This window comes from Diospyros lotus, chromosome 2, assembly GCF_014633365.1.
Source record: "Diospyros lotus cultivar Yz01 chromosome 2, ASM1463336v1, whole genome shotgun sequence".
Taxonomy (NCBI): Eukaryota; Viridiplantae; Streptophyta; class Magnoliopsida; order Ericales; family Ebenaceae; genus Diospyros; species Diospyros lotus.
In genome coordinates this window covers 11,710,989-11,731,814 of record NC_068339.1, presented here as the reverse complement: position 1 = coordinate 11,731,814, position 20,826 = coordinate 11,710,989, and the positions used below count along the sequence as shown (strand labels likewise).

The following is a 20,826-nucleotide window of genomic DNA, read 5'->3' as shown; positions in this document are numbered from 1 at the left end:
TTTTTATTTTTAAAATATAAGACTTATATCTTTATAATTAACTTAAACTTGAAAAATGACCTTGACTTTTTGGTACCCATTGTAGGATGGGTCTATTTTGAAGCCCAATCCAGAGTGCCTCATCAGGGCCTAGTCTCGAGGATCTGATCTGGACCTGTGATAGCCCACAAATTGTCATCGATGGGAATGATGTCAGTTCGCGCAAACCAACTTCTGTACTTTCAATTGCAAGGTTGTAGCTTCTTGTTCTACAAGCAGTTACAGCCCGCAAAGACTTTTAAGTGAATCCTTCTTGGGTCGGGACTCGGGACTCGGGATAAATTGCCCTGTCCACTCATTACTGTTTAAAAAATAATTTTTAATTCGAATAGTACAATTATAGTATTATATTGTAGTTAAGTTAATTTACATTTTTAATCAATCGATAACTGAAGAAGAGTGACAATTTTGTATGAAAAATCTTGTTTATTCGGACTGGTGTGACTTCATATAAATGTGACGTGACGTGGTGTAAGAAGGAAAAACTATAACATCGGGATTCTCTGGATTCTTTCCCAATTAAAAAATAATTGTTCAATTAGAAAAAAACAAAATTAAACTATTTGCTGGATAAGCAATCACTAATCAGGCAACCAGTGACGGTAGGGAAATAAGCTGGGCACCGGTGAGTGGGAGTGATCAAAATTCAAAGCTGTTGATAATGGGCAGGGCCCTGGATGAAAGGTACTTGGGCTTAAAGAAATGGAATTTGTACAACCTTAAATAAATAGTGTTGTAGGACATATTTTTCAGAGTTGACACTTGTTCAAATACCATTAGTTATCATAGGCCGAGGAGGCTTGGCTTAGATGTTTTGATTTACTTAAGAGTGGTGATTTATTTATTATAAAAAAAAAAGAAAAAAAAATTACAACTCTATGTAGATATGTATATATAAATATTTGGGGTTATAAAGCATCACTATATATTGTTTTAATAATACATTGAAGTAACAACAAAAAAAAAAAAAAATGATATTTGAAAATTAAAGTGGAGATGGTCAGTCAGTGGAAAGGCGTGACAGGGTAGGGAGAGTGAGCCAAGTTTGACCTGGTGATGATACAGACAGTGAGAGTTCAATGTTGGAGTGCTAATGTAATGAGTTACAAGCCTACTTTTTCAAATCACTGAGTGAACGCCCCCACCACCATTTGTTTCACCCGTGTTTTCAAAGACTTCCTACCTATTTATAGCACAAATAAAGAAAGCAGAGCACCACCCATATATCCATCCCCCAATTTATCCATTCCATCCATGGAGCTCCTCTCTCTCGCTCTGCTTCTCGCCATTGTCCTCCCCATTGCCCTCGCCATTTTCGCCTTCAGAGGCCGCTCCGATGCCGGCTCCAACCTCCCCCCCGGCAGCTTCGGCTGGCCGGTGCTCGGCGAAACCGTCGAGTTCCTCTTCGGCAAGCCCGAAAAGTTCGTCGGCGACAGGATGAAGAAGTACTCCCCGGACATCTTCAAGACCAGCATCCTCGGCGAGAAGACGGCCGTCATTTGCGGCCCCAACGGCCACAAATTCATCTTCACCAACGAGCAGAAGCTCTTCACCTCCTTCCGCCCCCACCCGATGCAGCGCCTCTTCCGCTCCTACACGAAGGCCGCCGCCCCACCTCCGCCTCCTGCCGCCGGCCAGCCCCTCAAAGCCGACGTCACCCAGGTGATCCGTACGCCCGGATTCTTCAAGCCCGAGGCTCTGATGAGATATCTCCCGAAGATGGATTCCATCTCCCAGCAATTGTTGCAGACTCACTGGCAAGGGAAAGACCAAGTTCTGGTCCATCCTCTCTCCAAGACCGTCACTTTGACGCTCGCGTGCCGTTTCTTTCTCGGCATCGACAATCCGGAGAGGATTGCCCGCCTCGTCGACCACTTCGACGCCATAACTCTGGGCATGCATTCCATCATGTCCAGTTTTCCGGGGACCATCTTCTACAAAGCGGAGAAAGCGGCGACGGCGATCAGGAAGGAGCTGGTGACTGTGATCAAGGAGAAGAAGGCCGCCATGGCCACCGGAGCTCCGATGCAGGACATCCTGTCTCATATGATTGTGGCGACTGATCCCACCGGAAAGTTCATGCCGGAGGCCGAGATCGCCGATAAAATGATGGGCTTGCTCGTGGCCGGGTACAGTACGGTGGCCACAGCCATCACTTTCTTTATGAAGTATGTGGGCCAGAGCCCAGACATTTACGGCAAAGTCCTCTCAGGTAATTAACAAAGAACAACCTCTCCTCTCCTCCCCTCTGGAATCTGACAGAGACGACGATGAAAGTGTGCCAGATCCAGATTTTCCTATTATGAATACCCTCGAATTAATCTAGCGAAACTGAAAACTATTTTTTAATACCCTCGGCCTCGAATTAATCTAGCGAGACTGAAAACTATTTATTGGTTGAAATTGATCAGAGCAAATGGCGGTGTCGAAGGCCAAAAAGGAAGGCGAATTGCTGGACTGGGACGACTTGGCGAAGATGAAGTACTCATGGAACGTCCTGTCTGAAGTGATGAGACTGGTGCCTCCTCTTCAGGGAACCTTCAGAGAGGTTCTCGCCGATTTCACGTACGCCGGCTACACTGTCCCTAAAGGCTGGAAGGTAATTAATTTACATATCAAGCATTTATTTTAATAATATGCTCGATATATTAGGCCAATGATCAATTGTTCTCGACAACTGAATTGCAGGTGTATTGGACGGTTAGCACGACGAACATGAACCCAGAGTACTTTCCCAACCCAGAAAAGTTCGACCCCTCGAGGTACGACGACGGCCCGGTGCCGCCACCGTACACGTACGTTCCGTTCGGCGGGGGGCCGAGGCTGTGCCCCGGCAAGGAGTACGCTCGACTGGCGGTGCTGAGTTTCGTGCACAATGTGGTGAAGAAGTTCAGGTGGGAGGTGGTGGTTCCCGAGGAGAAGGTTTTGGGGGACATGATGCCGACGCCGGAGAAAGGCCTGCCGATTCGCCTGCATTCGCATTAGATTAGAGGACTACATAAATGTTAATGGTTTAGGGAAAGCCTTGTTGTCATAAAAAAAACATTTTTCTTTTGTTGTTTCTGTAATGTTGATGGGATAGTTACTCGTAATAATTTTCGTGGTAATTCATGTTGAAGCTGATCCATGAATTGTCTATTGCTATAACATACCATGCGCATGTCACATCTCCAAGAGAAATATCTTCATTTCAGACTATATTATTAGCATCGACTATATATTTATAAATAGTTACTGAGAAGTAGGGTGACATTTGTCTAAATTTTACATCTTTTCAGACCGAAAAATAGTGTTATCCAATGCGGACTTGCAAGGATGGTTGTGGGTGTGTGGGTTTAGGATTTAGAACTCACGTCTCCTCTCAATTTGTTCATTATTAAACAAATTTTATGTTGTTCGATACGATAATAGACCATTTTTCTTAAAAGTGAATAAGAATGCCTATTTGAAAAGATTTTACCTAAAAATTATCTAGATTGCACAAGAAACAAAAATGAAAAATATTTTTAATATGAATCGAAAACGGAGAAACGATATTTTTTTAAAAAAAAGTAAGAAAGAAAAATGCGAGATAAAATGTAAATTAAAAAAATATAAGAATTTTTTATAAATATAATTTTTAATATAAAAAATTATAAAAAATAGTTATTTAGGAGATTTTAAGTAAAAATATAGCATGTTAAAGTTAATGTATAATTTTATTTTGGTAATATATGTAAAACTAATATTATGAGAAATGTTTTCAATGTAATTGATTCTTATATAATATTTTGAATATAATTGTTATATATGTATTATATTATAAGAATTAATTAATTAATAATAAAAGAGTTTTGAAAATTGTTAATTAAATTAAAAGTAAAAAAAAGACGATAAAAGAGATGGGCTACTACAGGTGCAATAATGCCTCTCTAAGGAAGAAATTGGATAAAGGGAAATTGTTCCCCCTCCAGATTTGCATGTAAATATATATTATATATTATTAATATATCTTATATTAAGAAAAAAAGGTAATAGCCCTTTCTCAACTCTTCTTATTTTGCGTTTTCTTTTATTTTTCTCTTTCTGTCCAGCAACACAACAGTCTTCTACTTCGATTAATTTCTCTCTTTTTCTCTCACTCACACACACACACATATATATATATATATATATATGAGCAGCAAGAAGTAATGGTGATTGAAAGTGAAGGAGCAGCAAACTCTAATGCATGGTGAAGAACTTTGGGATTCAGGAATGCAATGAGCTAAAAAAAGAAGACCGATTAAACACTGGAACTTATCGATCGTTTCGGGCCATTTTCTATAATTTGTGAAACACTCTCAAAATGTTTCACAAATTATAAAAATGGCTCAAAAAACCTTTTAGGCTGTCTTCGTCCTTTTTAAAGCGAAAAACAATTTTAAAACGTTGAAATGACATATCCGATTCGTTTCCGTGCTTAAGAGAGAATCACTATTCATTCGGGTAACAGTAATAGGTGACCATGTCTCTGTAGAAAATTTTGATGAAATAGTTGTAAACAGCTTCCAATTTCTTTTCGGTGTCTGGGAGTGTAATTTGACAAGAAATATTAATAACAGTTGAAATGAAAATGAATAGTAATAGAGGGGTTGGCCTCAAATTGAGGATCGGGTGGTGTTACTGTTAGCAGATGAAATCAAAGTTCAATTTCGATTAACAATTAAAGGCATTAATTAACACAGCTGAGATTCAGATTCAACAGATGAAAATGAAAATGAAAAAATGAAGGCAGCCAGCCAGCCAGCCAGCAATGGCGCCAATATAATCATGGTGGGAAAGGGCTTGATGGGTTTTTGGGATGGTTTTACTAGAAATGATTGCTCGGGTATACAAAATAAGTTTATGGTTTTTTTCCCGTTAAATATGTGGCTGCGCCACCGACTTTTCAAGTCGATTCACAAATTTTTTTTTAACTTTTTTTAGAATAATCCTACTAAATATCTATCTTCTTCAAATAATCATTTCTAGATTTTTGTTCTATTTTAGAATATTTTCCTCTTCAATTATATCATTCCAAAAGGTAAATTAATTCAATTATATCATTCCAAAAGGTAAATTAATTCAATTATATCATTCCAAAAGTTAAATTAATTCAACACTTCTCCTTAATGCACTTCTTCAATTATTCTGAGTAATTCTCTTAGTAGCTCAAACTTTGGTTTAGTAGAACTTTCATAAAAATATTTGCAATTTGTTATTGGGTTTTACAAGGTTGGAGCTCGATTTCTCTGCTACTTGTGACTTCTCGTAGAAAGTGATATCTTCCTTGTGTGTTTCCTCCATTTTTTAAAACTTGTCATCTTCTCTAATTATTTTTAAATTTTCTTTTATCATTTTTAGATTTTTGCTACCTTATTTTAAATTAAGACCCAAAGGCATTTTCAAATATATTTTCTTCACGCCTACTTAGTCTCTTTTCATATGATTCAAAAGAGTTAACTAATTCAATTACGGATAATTTACTAATGTCTTTTGTTTCTTCAATTGTGATCGACAATTAGATTATATTTATCTGCGATACTAATTAATATTTCTTTCACTTTTCTTTTATTTGAAATATCTTCACCATTGGCTATTAATTAATTTACCATGACATTTATTCGAGAATAATAATCTTGAATGTTCTCAAAATATTTTTGATGTGTTCAATATTGGGTAATTTATACCAAAAGTCACAAAATTTTGATGTCTTTTATAATTTGGTCACTAAACTTCAATTAATTATAAAGTGATCACAAAACTTTCAAATATTTTGTAATGTGATCATATTTAAGACTTTTCGGCATGTTCTTGCCAATGCATCTGCGCCACATCATCGACACATCAGCGCCACGTCATCGACACATCAACAACTCCAACGAAAACATGCCAAAAAGTCTTAAATGTGATCACATTACAAAATATTTAAAAGTTTTATGATCATTTTACAATCAATTGAAGTTTAGTGATCAAATTATAAATGACATCAAAATTTTGTGACTTTTAGCATAAATTACCCGTTCAATATAAGGTCCAAGCTCAAGACAAGCCCAAAGAGAAAAGTTTAAAAGACCTTTTTGATAGAGCAATCCCCAAGAGGCCTTTTTGAGAGCCTTTCTCGAGTACCTTCCAGGGATTTCTCTAGGCACCTATAGAAGACTATTTTAGAAGCACCTCTCAAGATATAGTTTCCAAGGAACCCTCTAGATTATAATCCGCTAATAATGCATAAATTCACCTCTAAGATCTTTGCTTAGAGGTCAGGAATAGACAACTCTAAAAGATGCAGATACTCATCTACTTGTTAGTCTTAATCTTTAGAAGAAAAAAAAAAAAGTCATCCATTTGATTTAAATACACAAGAATTTCTAGATAAACAATCTAAGTACTTCTCTATTTTTTGGGCTGAGATTGACTTAAGAATTAGATGACTTATTTGAGAAATATCAGGCACTTTTAATTATCTTTTATTTTATAAGTTTCTCGTATATTAGAGACTCAAAATAAATATTTTATCATAATTATAAATTTATTATTATATTTTGACAGAACAACCACTTTTTTAAATTTTCAAAATCCTTTCTTAAATATTGAAGCTCGACCGTGTGTGCCTTTGGATATCCCAAGCTTATTTTGCTGACTCGACTATGCTACTTCTAGAGAAAATAAATTCCGCCAAATCTAGTTGAATATCATAAAGTGCCATTCAATTCTTTTCATTTTCTAAGTCATTGGCTTTAGTGCCTATCTCTACGACATCCCAATGTCCTTGGGATAGAAAATATATCTTTCATTTTAATAGCCCAATAGTTATAATTGTCTCCTACAAATATTGGAAGTGACATTTGGCTTGCAGTTAATTTATTAGTGGACATGTCGTGCGTGGAGTCTTAGGGTAGGCAAGAAAATAATATGCCCAATTGAATGATTGAACACAGTTCTAATACGACTTGGGGGTTTTTAGAATAGCTTTACTAGAAAAGGATTCCTTAGGTATATAAAGTTTTGAGCAAAATTAGTTTGTAGTCTTTTTCTTAAATATGTTGAACTCTACAAGCATATATATATAATATATATATATATATAGGCTACGCACTGGCTTTCCAAGTCGGTTTATGATTTTTCTTCTTCTTTTTTTTACCTTTTTTTAGAATAATCTCTCTAAATATCTATCTGATTCTTTATAGATTTGTCTTTTATTCTATAATATTCTAAAACATTTTCTTCTTCAATTATATCATTTTAGAAAGTGGATTAATTCAAGTGGGCTACGACTGACTCCAACATATCACTAAATCGCTTGCCAAGTCAAATAGATAGCGAGCCAACCGAATTTGCCGACTTCCAACAGTGCTCGCCATTGTCAAATTCGCTTGTTAAAGTTTTGATAAAACCCAATCCCTTCACTAGATTTAGCAATCGATTTCGACCAAACCACTCTCATTATCTTTCCCCCACAATGGTCATTTTAACGTTGGAAGAGGCTCGACTAGACACAACGGAAGAAGAAATCGGGCAGAGAAAACCAATTGCAAATGCTACGACTAGCAGATTTGGAAAAGACAAATTGTAGATGCGATAGAAGACGAAATCGAGGCGACATATTTACAAAAAAAAAAAGAGTGACAACCACCTGATCCAACAATAGCCAATGGAAGCAGTGACGGCAACGAGCAACAGAATTGTTCGTGACAACGAGCAGAATAAGCTACGGCAGGTTGTGGCATGTTGTTCATTGTCTTGCATTGACCAATCTAGATTTGTGATTTTGGATTTTATTTTTTTGTATATTAGATGACTGATATTGTGAATTTGTGTATTTGATTATTAATTTTATATGTGTATTTATTATTTCAAATAATTTTGTTAAATAATTGTATTTAAAAAATATTAGTAAATCGATTTAAAAATATAATAATATTATTAAAATTAATACCTTAATATTTATTATTAAATTATAAAATAAATAATAAATTTTTATGATAGTGAAAATTGTAAGTAAGGTAAAAAAATAAAATTAAAATTTATTAATAAATAAATTAAATAGAGAGAATAATATGAATTATGATTGAAGCAAACACAATTTTTAAAATAAAATTAAAATATAAAATAAATTATTTATAATACCCTTTACCCCAGATTTGGGGCAAATGAATAGTATTTTCTTTTTTTATTATAAATATTTATTTTATTTTTAAAATTATTTACTTATTATATATTAATTTAAATTACTACCTAAAAATTACGTAATTAACTAATTTTTTTTAATTATTAGCAATAATTTTTATAAAAATATTATATTTACTATCTCAATTAATAAAACATTACATTCAACATGACAAAATTAAAAAAAAAATTTATTACATATAACGTAAAAGTCTTTACCTCACAAACGTAAAGTCAAATATATAAGAAAACTTAGAGCCTGTTCTCTTTGTTGGTTTCGAGCTATTTTCTATTTTCAATTTTTTAAAATAATGAAAACATGTTCTCTTTATTATGTTCAAAAATGTAATTTTGAAAACAAAAAAAAAAAATTGTAAGGAAAGTCCAAAACAACAAAAAATCGTTTTGGCTGTTTTAAGCCAAAACTCGATTAAAAAACCAAAATGCGGAAAACGGTTGCTGCATCTTTTCTCTCCCTTCTCTCTTCTAGATCCAACAAGCTCCCTCCATTCTCTCTACTATCTTGCTGCCTCTTCTCTCTCCCTTTTTTTTTCCTTACTTCTTCCCTCTCTTCTTTCTTGGCCGGCGATGCACCTACCACTACCATCTCTGCCGCGAGCTGCGGTCTCGCTCTTTCTTTTCTCTTCTAGATCAGAGTCATTTGTTTCTTCCCCCCTCTCTCTCTCTTGTTGGTCAGCGACGCGCCTGCCATGGCCATCACAACCGCGATCCGTCGTCGCCACGAATAGCAAACCAGATCCGCCTCACCTCGCCTTCGCCTATGCGTGTCGTTGCAGCAACCCAGATCCGTTGTTCACCTACGTCGTTGATCACTTCCTCCTACGGCTCTTTCTCTTTAGGTTGAAGCCCTCTGTCATTTCTTTCTTCCGCCACCATTTCTGCCATTTCTTCTTTCCATCACCGACTCACACGCCCTATGCCATTTCTTCTCTCTTTCTTCTTTCACCGCCCCCACATGCCCATTGAATATGTAATATAATTTTTTATTAATTTTTTTCAATGATATTTTTAAAATTTTAAATAAATTAATATTTTGTTATTTTATGATTTATAATTTTTTTAATATTTATGTTGTGATAATCTAAATGTGTAGATAATTTCAATTTGTAGATAAAAAAAATTATTATGAAATTAATAGTTGAGTTAAATTAAAAATGATTTTAGAAAGTAATTTGTAATTTTAATACATTATATACGATTAAATTATTAGTTATCTCTAATATTATTTTTTAAATTTTTTAAATTAAGTTTATAACTTATTTTGAATCAAATTTTTTAAATAAAATATCATAAAATAATATTTTACAAAATTTTAAAGTTAACACGTTTTACAATTTTTTATTTTGAGAAATAATTTTTCAGAATGACAAAAGAATGCATTCTTAAAAATCTCAAATCAGATACTGAAAACACAAAACTGAAAATAAATTTAAAATTCAAAACTGAAAATTAAAATATAAAAAGAACACCAACTTAATTTTTGAAAGTTGGCCATGATTGAATATCAAGAAGAAAATAAGCTTTTATTAAAAGATTTGATATCCATAGATTTGAATGTACGTGAATATTTTTGAATTGAACAATCAAAATTTTACAAAAAAAAAACTCAACAACAAGGTGACAAATCTCAAAATACCCCCGAATCCTTTAGCCAGTGTTTCAATATATTGGAGAATTCAAAAGTGATCTACCAAATTATTAAATTATTGTCTTTGTTTATGTAGTATTTAAATCTTGAAAACTTTAATTTTCAATGTAATGCCCCGTTTTCTCAGAACGCGCATTACCTCAAGATTTCGGATATATATATATATATTTTTTCATACACAACATAAGTCTCATTATACATACATTCATCATGTTTATTTCCCGACAATCACGATTATATCTTCTCAGCATATCAAAATTTAAAAATTAATAGACTAAGACATGTATTATCAATCACATCAGCAGAAGTAAGATCAAAACCTCAAAGATATATAACTGACAATTCCTTTTACAATAACCAAATCGATGTTTTACATGAAAATATCAAAATATTACATAATCTCTGAACATCATAATCATAGACAAAGACATACGAAAACTAAATATAGCAGTTACAGCTCGACGACATCCTTTCCCTTAGCGCCACTGCTTTCACCTGGAACGTTTGAATATTCCAGAGACATAGTCCAAATTAGATGCTAAATCATCTAAGTGAGAGTTCAAAAACATTTTTATGAATATATGCAAAATCATATATAAAATCGATAAATCATGACATGCCCCAGCCTAAGAGAATCCCACATAACATTTAGCCCTAACCGAGGAAAATGCAATCTCTATAAAGGCGACACGACCACACTGACCAATTGGCAAACCAATCCTGCTTAAGAGGGATAACCTCAACATATGAATCTGGGAATCACCCCATTATCGTTGTTAGGCATTACGCTCATATTCAAAAGCATTCCAAAACCCAACGCAACCCTAACCCCAAGAGTATCATATCAGCACTATCCCCGGAATCAACGATACATTGGTATTAATGCTATTACTCAAAGGAACCTAGGGTGGTGTTCACTCTCAGCCCCGCCACTTGAGCCAACAACCGGGGTGATGTCCACTCCCAGCCCCGCCACTTGAGTACCATAGGGTAAAATCCATCTCAACCCCGTCTCAAGTGGATCACATAGCATTAATCCTCGGCACGCATCTCGAGTGCTGTCACTCAGGGGCCACGTCACAGGATTACAACCCACGTCCCACATGGACAACATAACACGCCAATGCTGAAAAATCATTACATGCATAAAATCAACATCTCAATGTATGCAATTTACCGTACAAAATCTAATACAGGTGTCAATAATCATTTGTAAAACCATCAATAAACCTAGCAACGGGGATGAACACTCATAGTAAACCATTCATATGCCACAAACGAGTTTTTCGATAGAACCACTCACATTTAGACGCAACTTGATTTTCTCAAAAAGCGTGATATACCTCAATTTGCGTGCTCACCTCGAACTTCGCACGAGTCACTTCACCTTAAGCCGCAAGGTACCCTAATCATCCAATAACCATCAAAATATAATTTTCTCCTTAATTTTTCTCATATTTTCTCGTTTTTCTCCTATTTTTTATCACTAATAATCCAAAATAATTATCTACACAACTATTTTCTCAAATATTTTTACATAAATATATATAAAATAATTTTTCAAGAATTTTAGAAAAAAAATCAGAAATTACCTATGTGGCACGCGCCCCCACGTGTGGGCAAGTATGCTAGAGGATTTGGCTGGGGCGTGACAATCACGTGCCGGTCATCTTCTTTCTTTTTCCGGTCGCTGGCGATGCTTCGATGCCCTATTTTTCTACACCGATCGAAAGCCCATCTCTAGTCGATCATGATGGTACCGACCTCCAACCGAAAAGCCACCGAAAAAGCCTTCGATCAGGCATTTACAGGCGCGGCGCGGCGATCTACCTTGCTTTTCCGATTAGCCCTCGAAATACCCTCAAAACACCTCAAAAATTCACCAAACTTACCAGAAATTCTCCCCTCGCCTCAAGAATCAAAAGCCCCTTATTGGCTTCCCTCGATTCGTCCTCAAAACCGAGCAATTTGATGCTCAAAATTTGGTCAAAATCTTTGGCTATTTATAGGCCAAAATCGACCCCCACGTGGCCAATTTTCGGCTATTTCTTCTCCCACACGCCTCCTAGACTACCCTTGGCCATGCCTTGACGAGATTTGAGGCCCAAATCTCCAGATTTTTCGGCCAAATCCAAGGCCAGATCTGCCATGCTTTGGCAGATTTTCAAAAATTATAGTTTGGCCCCCCCTTGAACTTTCTTTTACATTTTGACCCTTTATCCTCAAGCCCCTGATCTTCCCAGTACCATCACTAAGACCCTCAAGATTAGTACTTCTCATTTCTCCCTTGAAACTTTAAAAAATTACCGTTTTGACCTTCCTCGGGCAAATTTAAAAAATTGCACTTAGGCCCAACTGATCGTTTTGACCCTAAATCCACTCGATTTAACCTGAAATCACTTAAGGGTTGTTTTATACATAAAATATTAGTCATTGACATGCTCCGTTGACTTTTCGGACGTCTCTTACATCGATTCGATTTTCTCAGCCTGGTCAACAGTTGTATCGAAAATTGTTCCCGATCTAATTTCTTTCATCACCAAAAATCATAACTTATATTACTTGATGATATTATATCATTTTTCTTAATCATCTAGGGTTCGAGGTACTCCCTTCAATTGATTCGACGATTTATTTTACTTTTAGGCTTACTTTTTGGTATTTTATATTTATCTAAATTACACAATGACCTCATACAGATATGAGATATTACATTCAAGGTTTATGACATCATAGTATTCATTTGGTCATTTTTAATTATCGTATCTATAACTTTTATTTAGTAATTTTTAGTTTACGTTATTTAATAATCATTATTCATTAATTGATTATAATTTATTAATATTATTTAAATAATAATAATAATAAATAAATAAATAAAAAGATGAAAAAAATTATAAAAAATATAAAATAAATTAAAATTTATTATACTTAAAATGCAAGGGTAATATGAAAGTAAACATATTACGCTAAATTTAGAATAAGTGAATAATGCTATTCCAAATTTAGAGTGACTATTCATCACCCCAAATTTAGGTGAAATTTGGGGTGGGTTGGAGTGCATTTCACCCCATATTTAGGGGTGGGTTGGAGATGCTCTAACCCATGGTCTACTTATGCTATACTAAATTAAAGTTAAATTAAAATAAATTAATGTTGTTGCAGAGACGGGAAGGAAGGGACAGAAGCGATTGGCTCTGAAACCTTTCAAGAGAAGTATCATCTCCATTCTCCAGGAACGATCTTCTCATTAATAAACGACGGAAATGCTTGCTGTTGCTGTTGCTAGCTTTCCATGGTCACATATAATATAATAGTCCAAATATATGACCATTAAAAACGATGAATTATTGAGTAATTTAGGTAAAAATTAACATGGAACAAGAAAATTGACTTGGTTTGGACTGATTTATACTATTTTATACACATCTCGTTTTATTCCAAAGACCATGAATATTGAACTATGTAAAGGGGGAGGGAGGGTAAGAAGTCCCACCACTTTCCCAAAATTGACAATCTTCAGTAAACCATTAACATTATGTAGTCCTCTAATCTAATGCGAATGCAGGCGAATCGGCAGGCCTTTCTCCGGCGTCGGCATCATGTCCCCCAAAACCTTCTCCTCGGGAACCACCACCTCCCACCTGAACTTCTTCACCACATTGTGCACGAAACTCAGCACTGCCAGTCGAGCGTACTCCTTGCCGGGGCACAGCCTCGGCCCGCCGCCGAACGGAACGTACGTGTACGGTGGCGGCACCGGGCCGTCGTCGTACCTCGAGGGGTCGAACTTTTCTGGGTTGGGAAAGTACTCTGGGTTCATGTTCGTCGTGCTAACCGTCCAATACACCTGCAATTCAGTTGTCGAGAACAATTGATCATTGGCCTAATATATCGAGCATATTATTAAAATAAATGCTTGATATGTAAATTAATTACCTTCCAGCCTTTAGGGACAGTGTAGCCGGCGTACGTGAAATCGGCGAGAACCTCTCTGAAGGTTCCCTGAAGAGGAGGCACCAGTCTCATCACTTCAGACAGGACGTTCCATGAGTACTTCATCTTCGCCAAGTCGTCCCAGTCCAGCAATTCGCCTTCCTTTTTGGCCTTCGACACCGCCATTTGCTCTGATCAATTTCAACCAATAAATAGTTTTCAGTCTCGCTAGATTAATTCGAGGCCGAGGGTATTAAAAAATAGTTTTCAGTTTCGCTAGATTAATTCGAGGGTATTCATAATAGGAAAATCTGGATCTGGCACACTTTCATCGTCGTCTCTGTCAGATTCCAGAGGGGAGGAGAGGAGAGGAGAGGTTGTTCTTTGTTAATTACCTGAGAGGACTTTGCCGTAAATTTCTGGGCTCTGGCCCACATACTTCATGAAGAAAGTGATGGCTGTGGCCACCGTACTGTACCCGGCCACCAGCAAGCCCATCATTTTATCGGCGATCTCGGCCTCCGGCATGAACTTTCCGGTGGGATCAGTTGCCACAATCATATGAGACAGGATGTCCTGCATCGGAGCTCCGGTGGCCATGGCGGCCTTCTTCTCCTTGATCACAGTCACCAGCTCCTTCCTGATCGCCGTCGCCGCTTTCTCCGCTTTGTAGAAGATGGTCCCCGGAAAACTGGACATGATGGAATGCATGCCCAGAGTTATGGCGTCGAAGTGGTCGACGAGGCGGGCGATCCTCTCCGGATTGTCGATGCCGAGAAAGAAACGGCACGCGAGCGTCAAAGTGACGGTCTTGGAGAGAGGATGGACCAGAACTTGGTCTTTCCCTTGCCAGTGAGTCTGCAACAGTTGCTGGGAGATGGAATCCATCTTCGGGAGATATCTCATCAGAGCCTCCGGCTTGAAGAATCCGGGCGTACGGATCACCTGGGTGACGTCGGCTTTGAGGGGCTGGCCGGCGGCGGGAGGCGGAGGTGGGGCGGCGGCCTTCTTGTAGGAGCGGAAGAGGCGCTGCATCGGGTGGGGGCGGAAGGAGGTGAAGAGCTTCTGCTCGTTGGTGAAGATGAATTTGTGGCCGTTGGGGCCGCAAATGACGGCCGTCTTCTCGCCGAGGATGTTGGTCTTGAAGATGTCCGGGGAGTACTTCTTCATCCTGTCGCCGACGAACTTTTCGGGCTTGCCGAAGAGGAACTCGACGGTTTCGCCGAGCACCGGCCAGCCGAAGTTGCCGGGGGGGAGGTTGGAGCCGGCATCGGAGCGGCCTCTGAAGGCGAAAATGGCGAGGGCAATGGGGAGGACAATGGCGAGAAGCAGAGCGAGAGAGAGGAGCTCCATGGATGGAATGGATGAATTGGGGGATGGAATGGTGGTGCTCTGCTTTCTTTGTGCTATATATAAGTAGGAAGGCTTTGCCTTCGCCTTCGAAAACGTGGGTGTAATAATGAATGGGGGGTTCACTCAGTGATGTGAAGAGAAGTAGGCTGGTAACTCATTCTAAGTCATTACATTAGCACTCCAACATTGAACTCTTACTATCCGTATCTTCACCAGGTCAAACTTGGCTCACTATCCCTGCCCTGTTTTCCCACTGACCATCTCCAGTTTAATCAATTTTAATTTTCAAAAATCATTTTTCATGGTTTTAATTCAAAGTATTATTAAAACAATATATAGTGACGCTTTATAACCCTAGATATTTTTATAGTGTTATAATTGTAGTTCAGAATTTAAATTTAAGTGTGACTACGATATTATTAAATTTAATTTTAATTAGAAGAGAAATATCTTTTTGAATCATATTATAGAATTTTTAATGTATATCCATAGATAATTTTATGTTTATAAATACGTGATTAGGATATCTTGTTGTCCATGATTTTTCTCAATTTAAATTTTTTACGTTAAATTTTATATTTATTTGTATGATTAATAGTTTATTCATGATTTATTTTCGATTTAAAATCGTAACATATATATATATACACACACATTCACATACATAGAGGTGTAAGTTTTTTTTTTCTGTTTTTTTTTGGTATAACATCAAATAATATATAGTAATGCTTTATGCTTGATTTTTAGGGTACATTTTTCAAGCATTGTTGCAAAGTTATTGCTTTATTTTCGAAGACATATGTGAAACAACAAAAAAATATCCATAATAAAAAAATAAAAAAATATTCAAATTAATCCACATGCAGTATCATGTTTGTCACATTATGTATTATTATCACCTCCTGTCATTAATTAACAAACTATCATCCTTAGAAGATACTTCTGTTTGAAGCTTTCTTTTGCTCCATTCATCATCATGTTTCAAAACACTCATTAAAATTTTTTGGTTAATTTAATTATACATTTTTTTTACCTTGATTATTTGATTCCACACAGTTTAAACTCTAATTAATATCTAATTTTTAAAAAAATTGATGACATAGACCTCAAGCATTGGCCTTATATAAAAGACTTTTAATTAGAGTCAAAAGAACTTATGATAAATTATAAAAAAAAAAAAATCAAATATAAGCTGACAACATAGACCTTACCTCGAGGATTGGCTAACAATTTGGTGGAATCTTATGGACCACCTTACTAAATGTGGCGCGATACAAACCACCCTAACCCAAATTAATTTTACTATTTATGATCTGATTTTTTAGATATAATTAATAGTTTAATAGATAAATTAATTTATGCTTTATAGATTTCTTCACTATATTGAATTGTAGAGTATGTTTAATCGCACATATTTATCATAAAAAAATATATAATTATTATATATTTTTTAGAAAAATAATTAAGTTCTTAATTTTTTTATAAAAAACTATGTATGGTATAAGTATTTAAAGTTTATTTTCATAAAATTTATTTTCTAGGTGGGTGGGGGTGATTTTTATTTTTTAGACAATCATTGATACAATCAAATACACCCGTAAATTTTAATTTTTTTACAAAATTAGTAAAAGGGGAAAAGCTTTAATATACAGATATAGCTATATATGCTATCCATATTTAAACTGTTGTCCTTGTTGCCAAAATGTGGTTGACCGAGTGGAGTGGGATAGTTGCATCACATCACATATATGACTTGTGGTGACCTATTTCACATGAAAATATTTTATTGGAATCATTTTTTTATTTTTAACACATTTTATATTCTCGTTTTAAATCTTATTTATGTCTATTTTTTTATAAAAATATTCGTTTTCACGTTTCTGTTTCTTATTAAAAATATTTTCTATTTTGATTTCCGTACAGGTGACATTCTAGCTGCTGCTAAATTAGAGAAGTAGGTATAGTGCCATTTAATTGGACCGGTTCTGTAAGATATTACTAACTAATGCTGCTGCTGCGGCTGCTTTAATTAATTTCAATAAGCAATCCACTAATGGAACTGTACTAATTAATTTAACGAAAGTGTGATACAAGGAGCCGACCAGCAAGTAGCAACCCATATGCACGTTTACGCACCACTAATTCATTTAACGTTTATGCATCATTATTAATTTACATTTGACTTTTTTTGAATGTGTCTTTATTGACTAAAATGTTGAAAGTACATGATTGGTAGGAATTATGTTTATGTTTATGTAAGTGTTATTGTCTAAAATATAATAATAGAAATTTTGTGAAGTGGGAAGGATCCGGGGTGAACATATTGCCCGAAAATAGTATTAGCGTTCTGAAACAGTCCCGTATCAAGAATGGAGAAGACTCCCAGAAACAATAATCATAATGGTGTCATGAAACAATGCCAACGCCATGAAGATATGCCCTAAAAATGCCTCAATGCCTTCTGAAAGTGCCTCAATGCCCCGAAAGCAGCTTAACGCCCTGAAATCATCTTCATGCCCTGAAAGTGTTTCAATGCCTTGAAAGTAATTCGGTGCCCTAAAACTATCTTCATGCCCTGAAATTGACTCAATGTCCTAAGAATATCTTCATGCCCTAAGAGTGTTTCAATGTCTTGAAAGTGCCTCGATGCCCTAAAACCATCTTCATGCCCTAAAAGTGTCTCAATGCCTTGAAAGTGCCTCAATGCTCTGAAGCCATCCTCATGCCCTGAAACAAATCCACTGAAGTAATGTTGCCAAAAATCATGAAACAGGTTAAAAGGTCTGCGGGGGTATTCTCTCGCGAAGATCTTTCAATGATCAAGTTAATGCCTGGAAACAAGATTGTTAAAATCAGGATTTTAAGTGGGATCGACAAAAGGTCCATAAAATCGTATCGTAAAATCAAATCGTAAGATTTTAGAGATAATTAAAAATACCTTTTAATTTTTGTAAATATATGTGTATAATAACATAATTTTATAGAAAATGAATTAATATTATTTAATAACCTGATTATTCCTTATTATAATTCAAAAGATGATACTTCCAAAATATAGCTCAAAAACTAGTAGGTTGGTATAGGTAATTTTGAGGGAAAATATAGATAATTTAAAGGTAAAATATAGCTTAAAATTCTTTAGAGGATGCTTCCAACGTCTTTCATTAGATTTAGATTACAATTTTTTCTTGATTTAACATTGATTAAATCAAGTAATATCCCAATTTGGAGTTGGGTGGTCCATTAATTAATTATTTGTTTGTCTTTATTTATTTATGCAATCAATGTTAAATCAAGTAAAACTTATAATTTAAATCAAGTAAATTAGAACTTATGCAATTAATGTTAAATGCTATGTGACATTGGAACTTATGCAATTAATGTTAGATGCTATGTGACATTGGAACTTATGTAATTAATGTTAAATCAAGTTCCAATTTAGAGGCAAAATATAATAATTCATTGCATAAGTTTCAATGTCAGATATTATGTGACATTGAGATGTTGGAAGCATCCTTTAAATTACAACTTAAATCAATGAAGATCTTTGAATCGTAAAATCGTTTGGAGATCTCTGAAGCGTAAAATCGTAAAATCGTACATATAAAATCGAGATTTTATAGAATTTTATCCCAAATTGAATTTTATATGGGATTTGAATCGTTTGAGAGTTTTCGAATCGTAAAATCGTATGCGTAAAATCGAGATTTTAACAACAATGCCTGAAAAAGACTATTCACGCAATAGAAATTGACTCAGTGTTTAGAAATTATCAAACGTGGAAAAAAGTCATTTTCTTGATCCTGTAATTGCGTATTTAGGGTTCGATTTTCGAGGATCGTCAAAAAAATATGTGTTGAAAATACCTTTGTTGCCCCCGAAACATTCTCGATGCTCGGAAACACCTATGGTGTCCAGAAACATGAAGGGAAATTCTATTTGCAACCATAATTTTTACTCTTCGTAACCAGCGTAAAGTAAAATTTTAATTTTTACTATTTACAATCAGAGTGATTTCTTTTTGCAACCATCCATATTTCAAATATACCCTCCAAACACTCATCCCTCAAAAGATATCTCCACGCGCAGCAAACCCACTCTATTATTCAAATAACAGCAGCTATAGCTAAATAGATATAAGATATTAGAAAATTATTAATATTTTTAAAAATTAAAATAATTTTTTAATATTATCAAATAACATACATCTATATAATTTATATTTAAAAATAATATAATTTATAATATCAATTACTAGTTCAATAACATAATTTACATACTAAATGAATTAAATCAATGAATTCAAAAAAAACACAATATATATGTAATATATATGTATGGCTATGTAATATGAAATCATTCTCACAGTATTTGTAATATTATAATTATATATATTATAATTTTATTTTATGAAAAAACTAAAATTTTATTATATATATACATACATATTATAATTATATATACATATATATTATATATATAATTATAATTATACATAATTATATTATATAAACTATTATATATATTATAATATATAAAATATATATATTCTCTGTGAGGTTCAGGAGAATTGAATTATCCTGAATCTCAAGATTCGGGAGAATTCATATTTTCCGAATTTATAAATTTGGAGTTGTATGAACCTCCCAAATTTTGAGGTTCGGGAGTTGAGGGATGTCCCGAACAATAGGGTTCGGGGGTTAGGAGATACCTCGAATCTCGAGGTTCGGAGAACCCCAAATTGCCCGAATCCCAAGGTTCGGGGCATCCCCCAGCCCCCGAACTTTAGGGTTCGGAGCTTCAGACAATTTTGAAGTTCAGAGGTTGAGGGATGTCCCGAACTCAGAGATTCGGGGAACTCCAAATTGCCAGAATCCCAAGATTCGGGGCATTTCCCAGGTCCCGAACCTTAGGATTCGGGGCTTGAAGGCACCCCAAAAAATATTTTTTATTTTTTAATTAATCTTATTTTTTTAATTCTTTTGTCGTGTAAGTAAATTATGTGATTTAATTCATCTGTAGTGTAGGTAAATTATGTGATTTAACTAGTGATTGATGTTATAAATTATGTTATTTTTAAAAATAAATTATATAGATGCATGTTATTTGATAATATTGAGAAATCATTTTAATTTTTAAAAATATTAATAATTTTCTACTGTCTTATATCGATCTATTAATAATTATTGTTATTTGAATAATAGAATAAAATGGCTGTGGAGATGGTGGGTAAGGAAGTGGGTACACGCGCTTGAGGAGTAATGGTGAATGATTGATCGTAAATAATTTAAATGAAGGGTAAATATGAGTTCTCATCTGAGGATATTTTAGAGATATTAAAAGTGGGTTACGGAGAGCAAAAATGATGGTTACAAATAAAATTTCCCTTGAATTATGTTTGGAAACCCCATGGTGCCCGAAAACACAATGAATACCTGGAAGCTCATACTCGAAACCACACCTTACCCGAAAACCCCTTTGCCCGGAAGCATTATTCATGCCCGAAAACCCCTCTTATGCCCGAAGCACTTCATGCCTGGAAGCATTATTCAAGCCTGGAAAGGCGTGTCTTTGGTGGGTCCCATTTTTTGTGGTACAACAGTAAGTAAAACTCGATTCGTAGTGTAATAAATAGCCCTTTAATTAGATTTGGAGATATG

The 20,826-nt window shown here is 35.1% G+C and overlaps 2 protein-coding genes across 2 annotated transcripts; one reads left to right on the top strand and one right to left on the bottom strand.

The window, feature by feature from the left end:
• Positions 1-1,235: 1,235 nt before the first annotated feature.
• Positions 1,236-3,188, top strand: LOC127793783 (beta-amyrin 28-monooxygenase-like). Its single transcript, XM_052324509.1, has 3 exons — positions 1,236-2,251; positions 2,451-2,638; positions 2,728-3,188. Exons 1-3 carry the CDS (start codon positions 1,294-1,296, stop codon positions 3,022-3,024), a joined length of 1,443 nt encoding a protein of 480 aa, XP_052180469.1. The 5' UTR covers positions 1,236-1,293; the 3' UTR covers positions 3,025-3,188.
• Positions 3,189-13,204: 10,016 nt separating this feature from the next.
• On the bottom strand, positions 13,205-15,263 carry LOC127793738 (beta-amyrin 28-monooxygenase-like). Its single transcript, XM_052324436.1, has 3 exons — positions 14,209-15,263; positions 13,817-14,004; positions 13,205-13,727 (listed from the first exon to the last, which is right to left on the bottom strand). The coding sequence occupies exons 1-3, from the start codon at positions 15,164-15,166 to the stop codon at positions 13,431-13,433; spliced, it is 1,443 nt and encodes a 480-aa protein (XP_052180396.1). The 5' UTR covers positions 15,167-15,263; the 3' UTR covers positions 13,205-13,430.
• Positions 15,264-20,826: the final 5,563 nt, after the last annotated feature.